The sequence below is a fragment of the Camellia sinensis genome, chromosome 2, assembly GCF_055761805.1.
Source record: "Camellia sinensis isolate YWXY chromosome 2, ASM5576180v1, whole genome shotgun sequence".
Taxonomy (NCBI): domain Eukaryota; kingdom Viridiplantae; phylum Streptophyta; class Magnoliopsida; order Ericales; family Theaceae; genus Camellia; species Camellia sinensis.
Window position 1 is genome coordinate 207477991 of NC_138962.1, and position 22415 is coordinate 207500405.

A 22415-nucleotide genomic window follows, 5' to 3' on the forward strand; every position below is an offset into this window, starting at 1 on the left:
TTGGAGAAACGGAGAAGCTGATTTGGACGCAATGGCGAATGAGATATGCAGATGAATATGCTAATCTTGTAGCCATAGGCGATGGGAATGAAGGTACACAGAACATCATTTCTCAAATGAGAACCGTGTTTACTTTGGAAGACCCTTATCAAGGATCGACTCTGATGCAAGAAGAAGCTTATCGAGATCTTGAAAGGCTTTCGTGTAGAGATGTGAAGGATATCATAAAGTTTTTAAATGATTACTTACATCTTGCAACAAAGTCAGGAAGATTATTTGTTGGAGAAGAGTTATCCTCTAAACTATGGTCAAAAATGCCAGGTGACCTTGGAGAACGAATCAAGAAAGGATTTGCAGAACGACATGGAGCAAATACAATTGGCGTCGTTCCTCGGATCCTTTATGCATACAAATATTTGGAAGCTGAATGTAAGAATGCGGCATTCCAAAACCTGTAAGTTGGACCTGAAGAACCCTGATTTTATAATCAATGACAGGCCAATGAAGCACATAACGCCAGCAATGAAGGAGAGTTTCAAGAAACATATTGAGCAGCTTCTACAACTTAAGGTAATCCGGCCAGGCCTCTTTTATATTGCGCAATGGCTAGATTGGTAGGGCAGTCTCCAATCTGGTTGAATGTCTCCCAGTAGCGACTGTTGTAAGATCTGAGGGTCTCTTTTTCACCCATGTCGATGGAGAGTAACTGGTCTATCTCCACCGGTGTTTTAGTGTTTGTTCGAAACCTCGTTACGAACGCTTCTGCTAATTGGGCCCAGGAGGCTATGCTGCCCTCTGGGAGCTTTTCGAACCAAGTCAAGCCTAGGTCGCCAAGACTTGACGGGAAGAGTATGCACATTAAGGCCTCGTTTCGCCTGTACACAGCCATGACTTGGCGAAAGTGGCTTAGGTGTGAATACGGGTCCGTCTTCCCTTCATATGTAGTGAATTTCGGCTGAAGGAAGCCTGATGGTAGGGGCGCGTTTTCGATTGCTGGAACAAACGGCGAAGTCTGTAGTTTGCCAATGCTTTGTCCATTGGTTCGTAGGCCGATTGTGGTATTGGCATTCCAACCTCGACGCTTCCATGCGTCCGAGGAGCCAACCGTTGTAAGGCCGAGACTCGGTGTGGATCCCTTGCCCTGGCATCCTCCTTGCATCGTGCTTTTTCTTCGAGCATGGTTCGTAAGTCGGATGACCTGGGCAGCTCTGTTTGTCTAGATCTGGTTTGGTGTGAGTGCGAAGGCCAATACGTGCTTCCTTCAGTGTATGATCTTTCGGATCTCGTCCTCTCAGACCTGGAGTGACGAGTTCTGGAAGATTAGGAATGAGTGTCGCCTGTCCTGAGGCTTCTGCTCTCTCCTTGAGAGGGTGTAGTATTCCTACTACGATTCTCTGAGTGGCGAGGGGGCGTCTTGTGCTTGCGCCCCTCTCCTGTCGCCACATCTTTAGTCTTCATCTGGCGTTTTAATGCTTCCATGTCCGCCGCCATCTTCCGAATTAGTTCATCTTGCTCCTTTACACGATCTTCCAGGGCTTGAGGGTCAATCCTCCTCCTTTGCCTGTCAGGACTTTGAGAATGACGAGGGCTGTTATTCCGCCTTCCCCTGCCACTTCTCCTGGAGTTATGTTGTTGGGGCTCCAGATCTGCCATAGGAGGGACAGAGGGTAATCCTTCTCGCCTTGCGCCCCCTTCTGGAGTTAGCCCGTCGACGGCGGACTGCGGTAGTTCTTCAATGTGTGCCATTGATTGAGAAAATGAGAAGCTTAGTTAAGAGGTTTTTGTTCTTGTCTGTTTGTTCCCACAGACGGCGCCAATTGTACGGGGAGGAAATAATTCTCCTCGTATAATCCTGTTGACCAAGTCCACGCTCCTCCGTACGACGTCGCTTTATCACCTGAAAACACAAACATGAGCTAGCCGGCGGGTGTGTGCCGGAAACCTCTCCGATGCCTAAGTCAGTAAGCTTGACAAATAGACAAAGTTTTATGCTCTCAGAAAGAATTGTGTTCAATTACCTCCTCCAAGGTGGTGCTTGTGAGCTTTTATAGGTTTCGAGTGGCATAATCCTAGTAGGACTTTTATTTCTCCATACAGAGTCCTCCTAGGATTCATACTCCTGAGGATAATGCTTATCCTTTTACACCCTCCCCCACTGCTTAAACCAAGTGGGATGGTTTCCTCCATGGCCGAACTACCATTTAACCGAAATAAAAACTGGCTATGTAGAGCTACAGAGAAGGCCGAACTATCCTTAGCTCGGATTTCTCCTCCAACTCCTTATCTCGGCTTTCCCCTGTTCAACCATGGTGTGTTTAGATCAATCTTCCAAGTAGCAAGTTCTGACCGACCTAACCATAATATGTCACGACCGGACTAAATGCAAGGCCGGACTCACTTCAAACTGCCACCGGACCGGAGTTGCTTTGCACATTCTTGAACCGGAGTAACCACACCCCTCCTGGGCCGGAATAACTTCACTTCTCCTGGGCCGGAGTACCTACACCTCTACTGGGCCGAAATAACATTACGGCTTCTTACCGATTCCTTCATACTTTGGGCCGCAGGGCCCAACTCACAGCTCAGCCCAATTCTTTCCCAAAAAATTACCCTCTCAATAACTAAACAAAATATGAGGTATAATTAAAAAATTTATGAGTCATAACTTAAAATAACATAATAATTAAAGAAAAAAATTTGTTAAAAATTAAATAAAAAATTACATAATTAAGGACGTATATAATGCACCTTTTTTTTGGGGGGGGGGGGGGGGGGGGGGGGTGTAAGTTAGAATTTCTTCTTGTTTTAATATTTTAGAATTTCTTCTTGTTTTAAAATTGACGAATCTTTATTAGTTTGTTGATAATTTATTGAGAAACCCATTTTATTCTATGGTGGATATCTATAAAATTTTTGAAAAAAACTATTATATGTTAGGATAATTTACATTGGTAATCTTTATATTTTATTCATTGTGTCATTTTAGAAGTTGTTTGAAATGGCCTAAATAAGTATACTTTTTATCTTTTTACGAAAAGATGTGTAAAAAAGTAGAAGGGTGATGTAATGAAAAAAAAATAAAAAGATAAAAAGTTGAATTATTTTTGGATTGCCAAACTTGGCCTTAGTATTAATATTTTCAATTGACTCAATTTTGACCGTTAATTTTAAATTTTTTGTTAATTTAGTTTAATTGACAATGTTGGTTAAGGTTTCTAACCAAAATAGTACTAAGATGGCTGAGGTTAATTCACTTAGTTGATGAAGTTTATGATTTTCCTGTAGGAATGACACATGTTCATATGGGCATTTTTCATAAAAAAAAATGTTAATAGTTGTTTAGCTGAATTAAATTGAGATAAAATTATAAATTTAAAGTTAAAATTGAGGCACTCAAATTACAATGATCAAAATGACATAAGAGTCAAAGTATAAAAATATTACTTATCTATCTTTTCTAATGAGTGTTGCTATTAGCATCTCATTAATTATTTTGAATCTTTTTTTTTTAGCCTTTTTTTATTATAATAATAATCTCAAATGAAATTACTAAAAAGGACATCAATAATCTTAGGACACCCTATCTGACAATTAAGCCCACACATCCACTACATTATGAGTTAAGATTTATGAAAGCATCCACTTCTATCACCACCTATTCATCTTTCCGAAATCCCACTTTCAAAATCTACTATTTTTCAAAACCTTGAAAATCCTTTGGCAGTAATATTTCGGCGATAACGGTGGCAACCATTTGATTACCTACATGTTTCCGACAATGACTATGAATGAAAGTTTTTCCAACAATCACAACTCCATGAGACGGGGATTATAACAATAAAAGCTCAGAAGAAGTTTATGATTTTAATGGTGTTCTTAGCTTAGAAGAGATTGGCCTTGTAAGAGTAAGTTTCTTGGAAAAAAATGACAAAAATAATAAAAACTGGTCGTCATTTTTTCGGGACTGAACTCCCGAACATATAATCGAAATTCGGGAATATAAGTCCGAACATTGTTCATTTGTTCGGGAACAGATAACTGAACATTTATCATTTGTTCGGGAATAGATAACCGAAACTCGTGGGGATTGCATAACCTACAAAAGGAAAATTTTGAATCAACAATAAAAAACTCAATATTTATTTTTTCAGGTCATGGACAAGTATGTAGAGATGAAATAGTAATCACCTTCGTAAGTTTTGTTAGGGTTTTTGGGAGAAAGACTTTTTGGAGTGTGGGTTGTCCATTCAATTGAATAGGTGAAATGTTTTCACAAGGATAATTTTGGTATTATATTATTTGGGGGAAGAAAATAAATTTTAAGGATTTTAAAATTTATAAGTGGGGGTTCAAAGAAATAGAGGGTCTAAAATAATTGATAGGGTACTAATAGTAGCACTCATTCTAATATATACTAGATTTGGCGTGGGTGTGAAATCTTTTGTTTTCCAAAATTGTCCTATTTTAACTGTATTTGCAAGTTGCAACTGTTAAATTAAACTCTACAGGTCTGGAACCGCCAAATTAGAACAAACTCGTATGATGTTCACACCTTCAAAGTATATATGTATACATATACATGTATAAATGTGCATTTCCTCTTTTTATGCTAAGAATTAGTTTGTGTTGTGTTTGAATAGATTATAGTGAACAAAACGGCCATTGCAATTGATTGATTGCTTTTATTATATGTTCATCACATATTGTTTATGTTAAACACGAATTCTATTATGTGTCTATTTTCTCATCTCAAGAGCATCACCAGAACATCAGGATACAATTATATTTCATATTTCTTAAATACTTTTTTAATTAACATTATGTTTATAAACTAAAATATAACATTTTATGTATAAAATTTAAGTCATATGCATGATTATATAATAAACTTTACTACTCGTTCATACTTGCTGGGTGCATATCTAACTAGGCATGTTGAAGGCATGTCTCTTATTCTTATCCAAATGTTTGGTAGTAATTTTCAGAAATTTATAAGAATCCATGTAGCATAGCATATGGGCAATTCATTAAATTCTAGATATCATTCTTTAGTTTAGTTGAATATTTCTCAGACATGTTGCTAATTTCATTGTTTTTGTTTCTAAAATCATGAAAAACAAAAAAGAAGAAATGAAAACACAGTGAAACACATTTTTACTTGTTTGAGCGGCAAAAGCAAATTAGCTGAAAATTTGAAAGTTTTGTGAAACACCATTACACTTCCATAGTACAACTGGTTAAGAATAAAATTTCAAATTTTCAGCTAAATGTGCTGAAAATAAGTTTTGTCAAAACGGGTTTTTCTGATTCAATATAGTGACGATGATGATCTATGATTTCAGTTGGGAGGCAAGAGAGTTGGGATTGTTGGACTAGGAAACATTGGCTTAGAAGTTGCAAAGAGGCTTGAGGCTTTTGGCTGCCCTATCTCCTACAATTCAAGGAAGAACAAACCATCCATTTCCTTCCCTTTTTACCATAATGTCTGTGACCTAGCATCAAACTGTGATATCCTTGTCATTTGTTGTGCTTTGACTGATCAAACTCACCATATGATCAACAAACAAGTCCTGGCAGCATTGGGAAAAGAGGGAGTCATCGTAAACATTGCACGTGGGTCTATCATTGATGAGAAGGAATTGGTGCGGTGTTTGGTTCAAGGAGAGATTGCCGGTGCTGGTTTGGATGTGTTTGAGAATGAGCCTGAGGTTCCTAGAGAGTTCTTTGCGATGGACAATGTTGTGCTATCACCACACCGAGCTGTCAGTACAGAGGAATCATCTAGGGCTAAGTATGAACTTATTTCGGGGAACTTGGACGCTTTCTTCTCAAATAAACCATTACTGTCTCAGGTCAACATCGATGAGTGAATGAATCAATTAATTCTTCTATTTGTAGGTTTGTATCGCTTGCATGTTTAATAGGGGTGAGCATGGTCCGAATTGGATTGGATTAGGGTAAAATCAGGATCAATTCGTTATCTACGGTTTCTGAAAAATTAGAACCAATCCAATCCGTTTAAATCATGAAACCAATCCGAACCAATCCAGTTAAATATGGATTGGATCAGTTTAGGACAGCGGATTCACATAATTAAATAACAAATATATATATATATATATATAACACTTTAATTTCATAAAAATATAAACATAGAGCTCTATTAGTTCCACAATAGCAACATATTTTTCTATAATAGCGACATCCTATTCTACAATTTAAACAACCATAAGAAAACTGATTTCACCATAAGTATTTAGATCATTACAAATTAAAATTAAAAACTAACAAACAAAAGTAATAAAAGAAGATATTATACAGTTTTAGATTTGAGTTTAGATTTTATATAGAATAAGAGAAGATACTATGGGGGAGGATGTATAATAAAAATATAGACTATTTGTATACGGTTTGGATCGGTTCCAATCCGGAACCGTAGGGTTCAATCCGAAACCAATCCGTGGACTACGGATTTTTAATTCTTCAATTCGGAATCGAACCGCAAATTTAAAAAACCAATCCAAACCTATCGGATTGGACTGGATCGGATTACGGATTTTACGAATTCCTTACTCATCCCTAATATTTAAGTATTTAACATGTACTACATGTGAGCGGTATGTATTGAAGAATAGTGAATTTTAATGTCTGATTTGGAAGAAATGACATGAATTGAAATTGACCTTGAAGTTTGGTATTAACATTGTTCGAATTGAAATAATAAAAATTAAAATGAAATTCAAGTCAAACTCTAAAGGTGAAAATTTTAATTCACCTTGTTTTTTAGACTAAAGATATGTTTATTTTGAAGTTGTTTCTAGGACATTCACTTCTTTTGGCTCTCTTTGAACACCACACCAGTTGACATTAATCTTGTAATTGTAAACATATGTCACTTGTTTCTTCCTATTGTTGCCCCAAAAATGATTAATGATTCAAGTAGAAACTATAGAAGAACCACAGACTAAAAACACACCCTTATTATAGGAGCTGGCAGAGGAACTGGCAATCTATGAAGACGCCCAGAATCTCTTAGGCCTTTTATAGTAGCTGACATGGTCGCCACTGTCTTTTGAACCTTTTCTTGTTTCAACTTTCTATGTAATTTCTTTATGTAGTATCTTAAAAAAAAAAAAAAATACTATACACATAAATTAGTATACTAATTAGTGTGTCAATTGATTATGTGAAATAATTTAAGAAGTTTTTAATATTTGTAATTTATATAATGAGTGGAGTTAATAATAATATTATAACTAATGTCCGTACACTAATTGGTGCATATAACACTACCGTATAAATATATATATATATATAAACCCTCATTTGGCACGGAATTCTGTAGCCAACATTTTTTTAACTCAAGCCTGAACCAAATCAACCGACATAGCTCGAGTTAGTTCAAGTTAAAACCAAAGTTCTACCATATTTGCATAAGTGACCATTCTCTTATAAAACACAACCTCCACTTCAATCTTAAATCATCAGAAATTTTCGAAATAAATAAATAAATAGATAAACTAATATTACATTGACGAGTAAAACTTATTTGGCTAAGATTTTAGAATTTGTTTTTAATTTTTTTTTTCCAAAAATTAGTTGAGTGAAAAATAAAGAACCTTCATTATTTCAATTTTTTTTTTTTGAGGTAGAAATAATTTTTGAAAATTAAATTTTTTTTTTTACTGTTATATTTATGAAACTATTTTTATTATTTAAAAAAAATCATTTGCTTACTAATATGGCACTTACAAGTAGATAATTTTTTTAAGAGTAGTGATTGGTAGCTCGAATGGAGGCCCCCGAATCCCTCCCGAATTAAAAAACGACGTCATTTCGTCATTTTGAATTTTTTTTTTTTTTTTTTGTTTAATCAGAGAAGAAGCAAAAGAAGAAAGAAGGGAAGAAGAAGAAAGAGGCAGACGACGAACGTGCTGCAACGATCGGACGAGCTGCGACGATCGGCTGGGTGATCGGCAGAATGGAGGGGCCTCTCTCTCTCTCTGTTTCCCTCTCTTCTCTCATCTCTCTTTCTCCCTCTCTCTCTGATGATCGGCTGGGTGATCGACAGAATGGAGGGGCCTCTCTCTCTGTGTTTCCCTCTCTCCTCTCCTCTCTCTCTTGCCTTCCCCTTCTTCAGATGTAAACGAGAGAAAAAAAAAATGAGGGATTCAGGGGAATGATTTTTTGGGAGAAAAATCATTTCTCTTTTTTTAAATTCATTTATTTTTATTGAATTACATATTGATTCATAAAGAAAATTAAGAACGCTTACAACAAAAAAAAATAATTACAGAAGATAATTTTTTAATTTGTTTTTAATTTAAACCATTTGTTGTTTTTGTTAAATGGAAATAAAAAAAATATTTTAGCCTTTAAACTCAAAGAAAAAAGATATTCTAGACATTTTTATACAATATATTTAATGGCTAAAATATAATTTTTCTTTAGGTTTTACATAGCTCAAAGTAAAAAGATATTTTAGACATTTTTTATACAATATATTTAATGACGAATGGTTTAGATTAAATATAAATTAAAAAATTATAATTTAAATTAATAAAATTAAAAATTTATGATTTATTTTATTAGAAAAGTCAAATTTTATGAATTTTTTAATTTCACCCAAAAAATTGTAGTTCTTTTTTTAATTTTTTTTAGGATTTAAAAAAATACAAGAAGATATAGACAAAAGATGAAAAAGTTTAAATTTTTTATTTATCAAATTTGAATAATAATTTAAGTAAAAGTTTCATCTAATATCGCACATTCTAATGGAATAATATAAGATTTCATCAAACTACCGATCGACTAAGAAGGCGGTTGGGGAATGTGTGCCGGTCAATCGATCAATGTAAATTTTTTTAAATTTTGATCGGAAGACAATTGGCCGACATTTGGCAATATTTTTGCATAACGGTAAAATTAAAGACTTTCAATAGTAATTTGGTAAAAAAATTGAAATATTCTCAATTTATGCCTCGTTTGGCAAGTGATTTTTTTAGTTAAAAAGTCAAAAAGTTATTAAAAAAATTAAAAAGCAACAACTCATATTAAAAAGTCAAAGATTCTATTTTCTCTCTATTTTTTACACATCTTTTTATAAAAAGTCAAAAAATTATCCCAAACATACTAATTTTTTCTAACTCATATTTTAGTTAAATAATTAAAAAATTACTAAATTAACGTGTTTTTAAACGAGACTTAATATTAATTTAAAACACCAATTTTATATATTTTTTTATTAAATTTAAATTTGATGGAATAAAGATGAAGCGTTGCAGATGCTAACATGGTTCTGAAAGATTCCTGTTCTTGACGACAAAGATGATTGGTGGAAATTACATGAGAATCTTCTTTAGTCTCAACAACACATTTGACAAACAGTTGACAAACAGTTGACATCTCCATTTCTTTTCCCAAATGGAAACCCTAAGCCCAGTGCCCAAACACTTCCCAAAGGTCTTAGTTCTCCGTCCCTCAGATGTTTTCACCGTTCTCGAAAATAAATTCTCAGGGAAATTCGAATTCCTCAAAGCATGGGAATTCCCGATTCCCACCGACCAATTCCTCTCCACCCACGCAACTTCCGTGGAAGCCATGTTCTGCTCCGCCAACACTTCGGTCACCGCCGCCGTGCTCCGCCCCCTGCCGTCGCTTAGGCTCATCGTCACCACCAGCGCCGGCCTCGACCACATCGACTTGCCGGAGTGTCGCCGCCTTGGAATCTCCGTCGCCAACGCCGCCACCGTATTCTCCGAGGACGTCGCCGACACGGCGGTCGGACTTTTGATTGATGTTCTGAGAAGAATCACCGCCGCCGATCGGTACGTTCGTGGTGGTCTTTGGCCAGTCAAAGGAGACTACCCTTTGGCTTCTAAGGTCCTCTCTCTCTCTCTCTCCTGCATATGCATTTCTGAGCTTATTTACAAGAAAACTGCTAAATTTGAATTATCACTTTACCCTCCTAAAACTTTAACTTCTTAAATAATTAAATAATAAAAATATACCCATAGATCACATAAAATCATTAAAACGTATGACTTTATTTCTTAAATTATAAAAGCATGGATTTTTAAAGGGATTTTTATTGATAAGTCCAATTTAGAAGTGTTTTAACCCAAGAAGTCCATGAAGGAATTTTTTAACCCATTTAGTCCCATGTATGTATAGTTTTATTCCATAAAGTCCATTTTCTTGATTTACACTATTTTCTTGGACACTTATGCCCTTATATTTAATTTTGATACCCTTATAAATATTTTTTCAACGATTAGCAATTTAATGATGTGAGCATTCATATTTTAAAATTCACATTTGTAGGAATGTAAATTGGCCCGTGGGCGGCCCGAAACCCGCCCGCGAGCCAGGGCGGGCCCGGCCCGTTGACAATGTGAATATTCACATTGACATGTTAAAATTCACATTAATAGGAGTGTAAAATTGGCCCCCATCCCGTGGCGGCGCGAAACCTGCCCGCGACCCATGGGCGGCCCGAGGCGGGCCCGGTCCGGCCCGTGGACAATGTGAATATTCACATTGACATGTTAACATTCACATTGATAAGAGTATAAAATTGGGCCGCAGCCCATGGGCGGCCAAAAGCCCGCCCGCAGCCCGGGGCGGGCCCGGCCCGGCCCGTTGACAATGTGAATATTCACATTGACCTGTTAACATTCACATTGATAGGAGTGTAAAATTAGCCCGCGCCTCGTAGTTGCCCGAAACCCGCTCACGGCCCGTGGGCGGGTCCGGCCCGGCCTATTGACAATGTGAATGTTCACATTGACATGTTAACATTCACATTGATAAGAGTATAAAACTAGACAGCAGCCTAGGGCGGGCTCGACTCGGCCCGGCCCGGCCCGTTGACAATGTGAATATTCACATTGACATGTTAACATTCACATTAATAGGAGTGTAAAATTGGCCCCCGTCCCGTGGCGGCGCGAAACCCGCCTGCGGCCCATGGGCGGCCCGGGGCGGGCTCGGTCCGGCCCGTTGACAATGTGAATATTCACATTGACATGTTAGCATTCACATTAATAAGAGTATAAAATTGGCCCGCGGCCCATGGACGGCCAAAAGCCCGCCCGCGGCCCTGGGCGAGCCCGGCCCGGCCCGTTAACAATGTGAATATTCACATTGACATGTTAACATTCACATTGATAAGAGTGTAAAATTGGCCCGCAGCCCGTGGGCGGCCCGAAGCCTGACCGCAGCCCGAGGTGGGCTTGGCTCGACCCGTGACAATGTGAATATTCACATTGACATGTTAACATGCACATTGATAAGAGTGTAAAATTAGCCCGCGCCCCGTGGCTACCCGAAACCCATCCACGGCTCGGGGCGGGCCCGGCACGGCCTGTTGACAATGTGAATATTCACATTGACATGTTAACATTCACATTGATAAGAGTGTACAATTGGCCCGTGACTCGTGGGCAGCCCGAAGCCCGACCTCGGGTCAGGGCGGGCCCGGCCCGTTGGCAATGTGAATATTCACATTGACATGTTAATATTCACATTGATAGGAGTGTAAATTTGGCCCACAGCCCGTGGGCTGCCCGAAGCCCGATCGCAGCCCGAGGCGGGCTTGGCCCGACCCGTGACAATGTGAATATTCACATTGACATGTTAACATTAACATTGATAGGAGTGTAAAACTTGTCCGCTGCCCGAAGCTCGCCCGTGGCCGGGGGTATGCCCGGACCCAAACCCGGGCCACCCCGGGCCGCCCATGGAACGCGAGTCAATTTTACACTCTTATCAATGTGAATGTTAACATGTCAATGTGAATATTCACATTGTCAACAGACCGGGCAGGCCCGCCTCGGGCCGCCCACGGGCCGTGGGCGTGTTTTGGGCAGCCACGAGGCACGGGCTAATGTTACACTCTTATTAATGTGAATGTTAACATGTCAATGTGAATATTCACGTTGTCAACGGGCCGGGCCCGCGTCGGCCCGGGGCCGGGCTTCGGGCTGCCCACGGGTCACGGGCTAATTTTACACTCTTATCAATGTTAATGTTAATATGTCAATGTGAATATTCACATTGTCAACGAGCCGGGCCGGGCCGGGCCGACCCTGGGCAGCGGGCGGGCTTCGGGCCGCCCACGGGCCATGGGCTAATTTTACACTCCTATCAATGTGAATGTTAATATGTCAATGTGAATATTCACATTGTCAACGGGCCGGACCGGGCTCGCCCCGGGCCGCCCATGGGACGCGAGTCAATTTTATACTCTTATCAATGTGAATGTTAATATGTCAATGTGAATATTCACATTGTCAACAGGCCGGGTCGGGCCCGCCCCGGGCTGTCCACGGGCCGTGGGCTAGTTTCAGGCAGCCACGGGGCGCGGGCTAATTTTATACTCTTATCAATGTGATTAACATGTCAATGTGAATATTTGCATTATCAACGGGTCGGTCCGGGCCCGCCCAGGGCAGCCCACGAGCTGCAGGCGGGTTTCGTGCCGGCCACAGGCCGCGGGCTAATTTTACACTCCTATCAATGTGAATGTTAACATGTCAATGTGAATATTCACATTGTCAACGGGCCGGGCCGGGCCCGCCCTGACCCGGGCCCGAGCTTCGGGCTGCCCACGGGTCATGGGCCAATTTTACACTCTTGTCAATATTAATGTTAATGTTAATATGTCAATGTGAATATTCATATTGTGAACGGGCCAGCCCGGGCCCGCCCCGGGCGACAGGCTGGTTTCGAGCCGCCCACGGGCCGCAGACCAATTTTACACTCCTATCAATGTGAATGTTAACTTGTCAATGTGAATATTCATATTATCAACGGGCCGGGTCGGGCCTATTTTTTTGGCTTGTGGACCGGCTCGGCCCGACTCGAATTTTTCCGAGCACCCACAAGGATCGACATGAGCCGGGACCCTACACATTGACGATATAAACATTTATATTGACGGTGTGAACATTCACATTAAGGGTATTTTGGTAATTCTGTCACCCATAGGACTTATTGAAACATAAGAAAATAATGTGAACTAAATGGAACATAAGTAGATGAAAAGGGTATTTTGGTCTTCTTATCTCAAATTGGACCTAATGGAATAGTCAAAAAGAATATGGGTTTGATGGAATAAAGCTCTTAGAAAATGGATTTATCAAAAAAGCTCCCATTTTTAAATTATAAAAATATATAAATTGAATCCTTAACATGGGGGTCAAATGAAACATATCAATAATTTAGAAGGTCTATTTGTATATTTTTTTAATTTAAGGATAAAATGATATTTTTTAATAGTTTAGGAGTTTCTATGTAAATAATCCTATATATGAAATAAATTTTCAATTGGGTAAATTACATTTTATTTTAATTCAAATTTTACTTTAATCTCTCATATTTTAATTATGATAATTAAGTTATCAAATTTCAACTCGTGTTTTAGTGTGATCAACTTGTCACTTTACCGCTTGAAATTAGAGTAATTGTAACATTTAAGTCTCCAATTTCAACTCAGGTTTCAATAGGGTTCTTCAGTCACCCCACCATTATATCATATTTTAATTATAATAATTAAATTCTTAAATTTTAACTCATGTTTTAGTATAAAACTCCGAGCAAGGATCCTCTAGAGTTTTTTTTTTCCTAAAGTTTCCTAGAGTGGTACATTGTGTGGTTGAGATTTAATGACAAGTCACATCAATTTTTCAGCATTAAATCTCAACTACACAATACACCACTTTAAGAAACTTTAAGAAAAAAACACTCTAGAGGATCCTTTGTGTAAAACTCCAATCATTTCACTTTTTAAAGGTTGAGTCATTACAATAATTAAGTCACTAATGCCTGTCTGGGCCAAGCTTGTTGGGCAGGACTTCAGCCTAAGGTAAAAAGTGAGTCATTACAATAATTAAGTCACTAATGCCTGTCTGGACCAAGCTTGTTGGGCAGGACTTCAGCCTAAGGTTTTGGCCAACAGGCCGGGCTTGGGCTCTACTTTTGCTGCCTATCCCCACCCTATGCTGACCCTTAATCATAACCTTTCCTTTAATACTGCTTCCACAAAAATCCTGATACTGCCACTGTTTGGCCTTGATAACCATTGTAAAGAATTATGCATTTTAATGCAATTTAGCTTCATAAACTTGTGTGCTGATGGTTTTAGCTTATTCGGCAAAAGTCAATTGTTGGATTAGCTCCCCCCATCTCTCCCTTGGAAGCACCCAAAGTGTTACCTATGCCACTAGGCCAAGACCATAAGGCAATTGTTCTATTATTTTCAGCTCAAGCAAGATGTATAAAGCCTTAACCCTTTTTAGAGGGGCTGTTTCCTTGATTTGAACCCGCAGCACCAAGGTGCTAACGACAAGCCTTTTACCATTATATCAATCCGCCCTTTATTGGCATATTGTTATTTTTCTAAAATGTTTCCGTGCAAATGATGTTCAAAGAATTCTATGTACAATACTTTATTTTGGTTCGTCTTGAAATGGGTCATTTGTCTTCTTTTGATCTCTTGGCTCTGCCCCAAGATTGCCATTAGCTAGCACTTCTTGTGCCTTGAGAAATGGGTAATAATTTTTGTAAAAAATAAACTGATGTATTATTGATTGATATCTAATTGTTGTTCTTAGTACAAATGTGAGAGGCTCCTTATATAGGAGATATAGGTGTAGTAGGTGAAGTGGAGGTGGTAGTGGTGTAGGTGAAGTGGAGGTGGTAGTGGTGTAGTGGGTTAGGTTTAGTGGAGTAGGTGAAGTGGAGGTGGTAGTGGTGTAGGTGAAGTGGAGGTGGTAGTGGGTGGAGGTGGTAGTGGTGTAGGTGAAGTGGAGGTGGTAGTGGTGTAGTGGGTTAGGTTTAGTGGAGTAGGTGAAGTGGAGGTGGTAGTGGTGTAGGTGAAGTGGAGGTGGTAGTGGTGTAGTGGGTTAGGTTTAGTGGAGTAGGTGAGGTGAAGGTAAATTCTAACAGCCCCCCGCAAACTCAAGGAGGATAGAAACTAACCAACTTGAGTTTGGAGAGAGGAATAAAACAAGAAAATACATAAAAATAAAAAAGGATAGGAGACACTGTATGGTCGTGTCAGACCGTTGGTGAAGACACTGTATGGGGTGTCATAACGTTGTAGAGGACACTGTATGGTGGTGTCAGACTGATATTGTAGACAGTTTATGGGGTCATGTCGGACCGTTGTAGAAGACAGTTTATGGGGTCATGTCGGACCGTTGTAGAAGACAGTTTATGGGGTCATGTCGGACCGTTGTAGAAGACAATGTTGTGACAGTTTACGGAGTCTTGCTGGACCCTTGTAGAAACTAACCGGAATCTATGTCGGGACAGTTTACAGAGTCTTGTCGGACCCATAAAGGAGCTAACCGGAATCAATGTCGGGACAGTTTACAGAGTCTTGTCGGACCCATAAAGGAGCTAACCGGAATCAATGTCGGGACAGTTTACAGAGTCTTGTCGGACCCATAAAAAGTTGCACCCTCAAAAGGTGTGCCCAATTTTGTCAAAAGGCGTGCCATCAAAAGGCGTGTCCACTTTGTCAAAAGATGTGCCATGAAAAGGCGTGCCAGTTTGTCGGGCGGCAAGAGGCGCGCGATACGCGTGGCTGCCTCGGCTATTTAACCAAGACGAAGGCTGAGGCTGAGGCATACCATTCTGAAACCTCTGAAACCAACCCTTCGCTGAAAAAACTCTGCCTCTGCGGAGAGAGAAACTGTGGAACTCTTTGTTGCCATTCTGTCACCAACCCTTCCGAACATTACCAGTCTGAAATTGCTATTTCGCTGAAACACTTAGCAATCCAAAAACATGGCCTCTTCTTCCCGTCCAGCTACCCAGAACCTGCTCACGCTCTTTCCAGAACTGAACGAGCCCACAAGAGAAATAACTGGTGCGGTGGCCAGTGAACCTCAACCAAACACCTCTGGTTTTGCTCCATTGAACTTTCCGATGCGGTCGGTGGAGCAAAAAATGGCAGTGCAAACTGATATTGAGGCTAATCAGTATACTCTGAAGTCATGCGTGGAAACCATGACGGCGGTCACAAATTTGTCGAACCGGCTGCAGAGTAGGACAAATGAGGTGCAGCATTTAAATTCCCAGCTGGCTCTGCTCCAACGCATGTATAAGGATGCGCGAGCAGAGATCAGTGTGCTAAAGGCAGAAAATAAGGAACTGAAGCGGAAGGCCACCGTGATGTTCCGATTTGGAGGGCCGCCATATGCTGCAGTGGAGGAGCAGGGAGTAGTTATCATGCCCAGTGGAGTGGGAAATATGGAGACAACACCGGCAAGGGCTGCACAGGACGGAGGCAAGAAGAAGAGACCTGCAGTAGAGTAGAGAGAAAAAATCCCACTGTTCCGATATGTGTTGGTTTTGATTGTTTGTTTTTTTTTTTTTTTTTTTTTTTTTTTTGTTTTTTTTTTTTTTTTTTTTGTGGGAAAATTGTGATCGGGGTGGATCCCTGAGATGAATAAAATATGGTTTGGTGTGCAAAGTTATATGGTATGAATGAAATTTGAAAAAAAAAAGTAAAAATAATGTGAAAGAAAAATAAAGAAAGAAATAATAAGAATAAAGTTGAAATCAAAACGAAAGATAGGGGAAATAAGGAAAGTGGTTCACGGGGTTTATTGGCCCAGTTTTTTATTTTTTTTATTTTTATTTTTATTTTTTATTTTTATTTTTTTTTTTAATAAAAAATTGAAGAGAAAAAGAAAAGAAAAGAAAAGAGAACCAACTATTGATGATGAAAAAGTGAGAACCAACCACGTGAGTGCAAAAGGTGAAGATGGGTTTAAAAAATAAAAAAAATTAGTGGATGATGGCATGCTATCAAATTGCAGATTTATGAGAACCAACCCACGTGGGTGGCTTTGGTTTTTTTTTTTTTTTTTTTTTTTTTTTTTTTTAATAAAATAAAATAAAATAATAAAATAAAGAAAGTTTCATAAAAGGGATGCACATGGTTCTGAGGTGGTGCATAATAAGAATAAGAATAAACGGAAGTGGGAATAAAAGGGAAATATCGTGAGGGGCATGTGGGGGCATATGGGTTGATTATTAGAGAGAGAGAGAGAGAGACCAGAGAAGACTTCTGCTTCATCTCCTTTCCCATCTGCCTCCACCTTCAGATTATCCTCAACTAAGCCATCCATTTCCCTCGTTCACAGCTCCTAATCGGAGGACCCTCTCAGACGAAGCTGAGACTCCCAAATGGAGACTGGAGTTGACGATGATTCCGGCGAGATTCTCCAAGACAAGTCCAGCAGAGGCGAAGAAAGCAAGGACGTGGGGGATGAAATGCCTCTCATCGGCAGGTAGAGTTGCGGCCCGGTGTCGTTGATCTTGTGATAAATCGACCTCCTCGGCAGTCCAGAACGATGCTGCGGCCTTCTTGTACATCTCCCAGATTTGTGGGTACTGGATTGGAAATATACAGAAGCGATCTGGGTTGGCTTTGAATGTGATCTTCAACATCTACAACAAAAAAAAAAAAAAACTAAATTCTTTTCCTTTTCCATGGCTTACTTCGACTCTATCTCTCGCTTGTGGATCTCTCATGATGTTGATCTCTTGGGCTACCAGACTAGCCGAAGCACCAAAGACTGATTTCGAGTTCTGGAAAACCCTCTTTCCTGTTGCTGTGGCGCATACAATTGGGCATGTGGCTGCGACAGTGAGTATTGCAGTGTCGTTTACTCACATCATCAAGAGTGGTGAGCCTGCTTTCAGTGTGTTGGTGTCGAGGTTTCTCTTGGGGGAGATTGTGCATCCAGAGGTACATGAAGACAGTGATGAGACCTAGGCCTCTCTGATTTCGATGTTGATGATTGGATCGGATCGGATCGGAATGAAAGATCAGACTTTAGGACAGAGAAGAGTGAAGGTATGTGTAGAAAATTTTAGTGGATTAGGTTGAGGTCCGGCGGGCGGCCAAGGTGAGGTTGCCGCCCGCCGGGAAGCGAAAATAGTAGGTTCTAAACCTGCTCTGATACCATGTAAAAAATAAACTGATGTATTATTGATTGATATCTAATTGTTGTTCTTAGTACAAATGTGAGAGGCTCCTTATATAGGAGATATAGGTGTAGTAGGTGAAGTGGAGGTGGTAGTGGTGTAGGTGAAGTGGAGGTGGTAGTGGTGTAGTGGGTTAGGTTTAGTGGAGTAGGTGAAGTGGAGGTGGTAGTGGTGTAGGTGAAGTGGAGGTGGTAGTGGTGTAGTGGGTTAGGTTTAGTGGAGTAGGTGAGGTGAAGGTAAATTCTAACAATTTTTTTTCCAATCTTCTTTTGCTCATGATATTTCTGTTACATATATAGGTGTGTTTGTCTATATAAAAATTTCACAATTTGCAACTCTTTCAGTACTATAATAGCCTATGAAATATTGAGAGCGTGTGCAATGGATTTTCAAGGAAGTTGGGAACGACACCTACCCCTAACTGAGTTCGCCTATAACAATAGCTTCCAAGCTAGCATTGGTATGGCACCCTTTGAAGCATTATATGGACGACCATGTAGATCGCCGATTTGTTGGGCGAAAGTGGGAGATACAAATCTGATAGGACCCGAACTTGTTCTGGAAACTACTGAGAAGGTCAAATTGATCCGACAACGGTTAAAGACTACTCAAGTCCGTCAGAAGAACTATGCAGATAGGAGGAGAAGGCCATTGATATTTGAAGTAGGCAATCACGTCTTCCTAAAGGTGCAACCTAAGCGTGGAGTCGTACGTTTCGGGAAAAAAGGAAAACTGTCACCACGATATATTGGGTCTTTTGAGGTATTGGAAAGAGTGGGTGAAGTAGCATATAGACTAGATCTACCTCCGCAGTTAGCAAGGATACACGACGTCTTCCATGTATCTATGTTGAGAAAATACATCGCCGACTCATCACACGTCCTCAAATGGGACGAAATCAGTCTTGACAAAGATGCTACATTTAAAGAAGGACCGGTAGCAATACAAGATAGCCGAGAGAAGAACCTTAGAGGCAAAACGGTTCACTTGGTAAAGGTGCTATGGCGACATCGGGGAATTGAGGAATCTACTTGGGAACGCCAGGATTGGGTGAAGGCAAACTACCCCAAGATTTTCGAAGGCAGTATGTAGTTGAATTTCGGGGACGAAATTGTTTTAAGGGGGATAGGTTGTGAAGCCCCTGAAAAATGTTTTCTCTTTAAAAAAAAAAAAAGGTTTTAATTATTTGCTTAAAGCCCCTCAGTTATGAGAATTATTGATGTATCATGTAGGTAATAGTTACCATATAACATGTACAATAATAGTCATTAATGAGCGAGAACAATTGTTTTTTCTAATACATTGTAGCGATTGTGATTGATTATATATATGCAGTTGGGAGGCAAGCGAGTTGGGATAATCGGATTAGGAAGCATTGGCTTAGAAGTTGCAAAGAGGCTTGATGCCTTTGGCTGCACTATCTCATACAATTCAACAAAGAAGAAACCGCACGTTGCTTTCCCCTTTTATCACAACGTTCTCGACCTTGCAACTAACTGCAATGTCCTAGTCATTTGTTGTGCATTGACAGACCAAACGCACCACATGATCAACAAAGAAGTCTTGTTAGCATTAGGAAAGAAAGGAATTGTTATAAACATTGCACGCGGGAGTGTTATTGATGAGAAGGAACTCGTGCAGTGTTTGGTCCGAGGAGAGATTGCAGGTGCCGGGTTGGATGTGTTTGAGAATGAACCTGAGGTTCCTAAAGAGCTCTTTGAATTAGATAATGTTGTTATGTTACCGCATCGAGCGGTCTTTACAGAAGAATCTTTTAATGATTTGTGTGAACTTATGGCCGGGAACTTCGAAGCTTTCTTCTCAAACAAGCCTTTACTGTCTCCGGTTGACTAAAAGGAGGTTTGTTTCTCAATGTCTCTTGTCTTGGATGAATGATTGGATTATATTTGCTGGTTTGTGTTGTGTGTGTCTTGTATTCTACTTGGTCTGTGCTTATGATTCGTTCTGGCCTGCACAACCCAATTAATGGGGCAAATGACGAAGGTTTCTTCTGAGTCCAACCCGGTTCTTGTTATTATGAGTTATTTTGGGGATTATGGTAATGAGATCAGAGAGAACTCTTGTTGAAGACAGCTTTTCAGATAGACAACCACTCCTTGTAATTTCTCCTATTTTGATAGTGAATTGTTTGTCATTTTTTGCTGGTGGATATAGGCATAATTCAAAACCTCGTATATAAGTTTGTGTAGTTGCATGATTGCTTTGTTTTACTTTCTCATTTTCATTTGCTCCCTTATAATAGTTTGTTTGTCATATAATGTTTCTCAAGAATTTAAAGTAAGGCTATTTTGTAATAGTGGGTTAATGTCACTCAGTTTCTTTCAATGAGTTGAAATGATTCATGTAACAACCGAAAAAAAAAACTGTATATGAAGCAATGTTAAAGATGCCTCTGTTGAGTGAATTAAAAGGCAAAATGAACTCGTTTATGTGTTAATGTATTCTGATTACTGGATAGAGGAACCATATTCATATTGATGAAGCAAGCAAGATGGTGTATGATCATGTGTTGAAATTGTTGATGGGCGCTATGAGTTCAAAACATAGAAACAGTCTCCTGTATGCAGGGGTAAAACTGCATATGACTCTTCTCAGACCTTGCAGTGGCAAGAGGCTCATGCATTGGGGTTTTTTTTTTTTTTTTTTTTTTCTCTTTCTAAAATATAAATTGGTCTAATCTCATGTTTCTTGATGTGTTTGATTTGGAGTATATATGAATGGGGAACAGATTAGAGTAGAAGATTCTATTTTGCAGATTCAAATCAAATTTAAATTTGTTTTAATGTCAGAAATTCAAGATAGTGTGTTGTTGAGTAATTCTATTTAGGCTTGTTCAAGTTTTATTCAAAGCTCATCAGATGTGTAGGTCTTCTCAATAAACAGAAAAATCTATTCTGCACCCTAGTTTTTACCTGTGAAAATTTCAGTGATGGAATGCAATATTTTATCTTGGGTCTCTATGTGGTTGAATGGTTGAGATCAAACAACAAAATCAACATTCTTCTTTTTTATTTTATTTTATTTATTTATTGTAGAATGTGGTTTGTGAATGAGTATAATTAATTAATAACTGGGAATCACTCTATCCATAAGCACCTCAAATATTACTGAGCTAGAACAATTGATTTTCTAATTCAATCTATTGATGATCAGTTGTGATGCAAGAAGAGTGTTACTGGTGTCTTAAATGGTAAGAGGATTGTCGGAAGGTTTGGGGGAGGGTTGGTGGACGGTATAGCGGAGGCGGCGGCTGAGGGGGGCAAAAGTTGCTTTGAAAACAACAAAAAAACCTTTCATTAATTCCGGCGGCGGCTGAGGGGGGCAAAAGTTGCTTTGAAAACAACAAAAAAAACCTTTCATTAATTCCGAAAGTTGAAAATTTTGAACCGGCTCATTTTTCTCGCAGTAAAAAAATGCACCAAACAAGTTTTTATTTTCAGTTTTAGAAAAATGAAATGAAATGAAACAAGGAAACAAATTATTAATTTCTTTTAGGATACATGAGAATTTTTTCTAGTAGAAATTAGTATAAAGAGGAAAATTACATTTACAAACATCATTCTATTTAAATGTCTATTAGTAGGAGACATGAGAATAATATTAAACTCAACATTCAATTATGAAATAAGTGAAAACAAATTGTCACAAGTATATTAAACTTGACAAACATATAAATAAATAAATAAAATCTAAACCCTACAAACATTAGCAAAAGACACCAAACAAATAAAAGGGTAAAAAATTCACATGTAAATCAAGATAATTGAACTCTTAATCTTTTAATAAGATGCAGATACTTTTGACCAACGTATTAACTTATTGATTTATCTACAACATGGTTCATGATTATGATATTTTTTGGCTTTTGCATGAGTAGTTCCCATGGATTTATCCGATGCCCAACTCAACCAAGTTGGGGTACATACACAATATAAAGTTTTTTTTTTTTTTTTTTTTTTGCAGTTTCATTTTGTCTTTTTTGTTGAATTTTAATTTGTCTCAATGTCATTTCAATTCTTATTGGGTTCATGAACATATCTTGTATTGGAATATTTTTGATGTAGCACCCCATTGTTTAAGTTAATCTTCATTCCTAAAATTTTGTCCTCCATACTATTAATTATTATTATTATTTATTTGATTCATATATTATATTATAATGAAATTAAATGAATTACAATTATAATGACAAAAATCAAATACAAAAATATTTTCAGAGTGAGAAAGAGAGCCAAAAATAAATATACATGTAATAATACTCACACACCAACCAAAGTTGTGACAATTTTTGTTTTGTTTTTGGTATTCATTTATTTTAAATGGCTTGAAATAGGTTGATCATTCATCAAATTGATTCCTGATTTATTAAGCAGCAAAATGGACAATTT

The 22415-nt window shown here is 38.7% G+C and overlaps 2 protein-coding genes across 3 annotated transcripts in view; both read left to right on the forward strand.

Annotated features, from left to right (window-relative positions):
- The window catches only part of LOC114314981 (glyoxylate/hydroxypyruvate reductase HPR3), a 30468-nt gene extending 22207 nt beyond the window's left edge, over positions 1-8261 (forward strand). The window contains exons 2-3 of one of the 2 annotated variants that reach the window (XM_028261556.2): positions 5343-5852; positions 7878-8261. In XM_028261556.2, the coding sequence (XP_028117357.2) occupies positions 5343-5852; positions 7878-7973 (606 nt within the window). In that variant the 3' untranslated portion in view covers positions 7974-8261. Of the gene's footprint in view, positions 1-5342; positions 6009-7877 lie in introns of those variants that run through there. The other variant, XM_028261557.2, reaches the window with a different exon arrangement.
- A 134-nt stretch (positions 8262-8395) lies between these two features.
- LOC114314980 (glyoxylate/hydroxypyruvate reductase HPR3) lies at positions 8396-20221 on the forward strand. The gene is made up of 2 exons (XM_028261555.2): positions 8396-9882; positions 19342-20221. Exons 1-2 carry the CDS (start codon positions 9424-9426, stop codon positions 19858-19860), a joined length of 978 nt encoding a protein of 325 aa, XP_028117356.2. The 5' UTR covers positions 8396-9423; the 3' UTR covers positions 19861-20221.
- The last annotated feature ends 2194 nt before the right edge of the window (positions 20222-22415 follow it).

Excerpts from the sequence above, each read along its gene's own strand:
- LOC114314980 (XM_028261555.2), top strand. The coding sequence starts at position 9,424 with ATGGAAACCCTAAGCCCAGTGCCCAAACACTTCCCAAAGGTCTTAGTT. Across the intron at positions 9,883-19,341 it reads ACTACCCTTTGGCTTCTAAG|TTGGGAGGCAAGCGAGTTGG; the intron begins GTCCTCTCTCTC and ends ATATATATGCAG.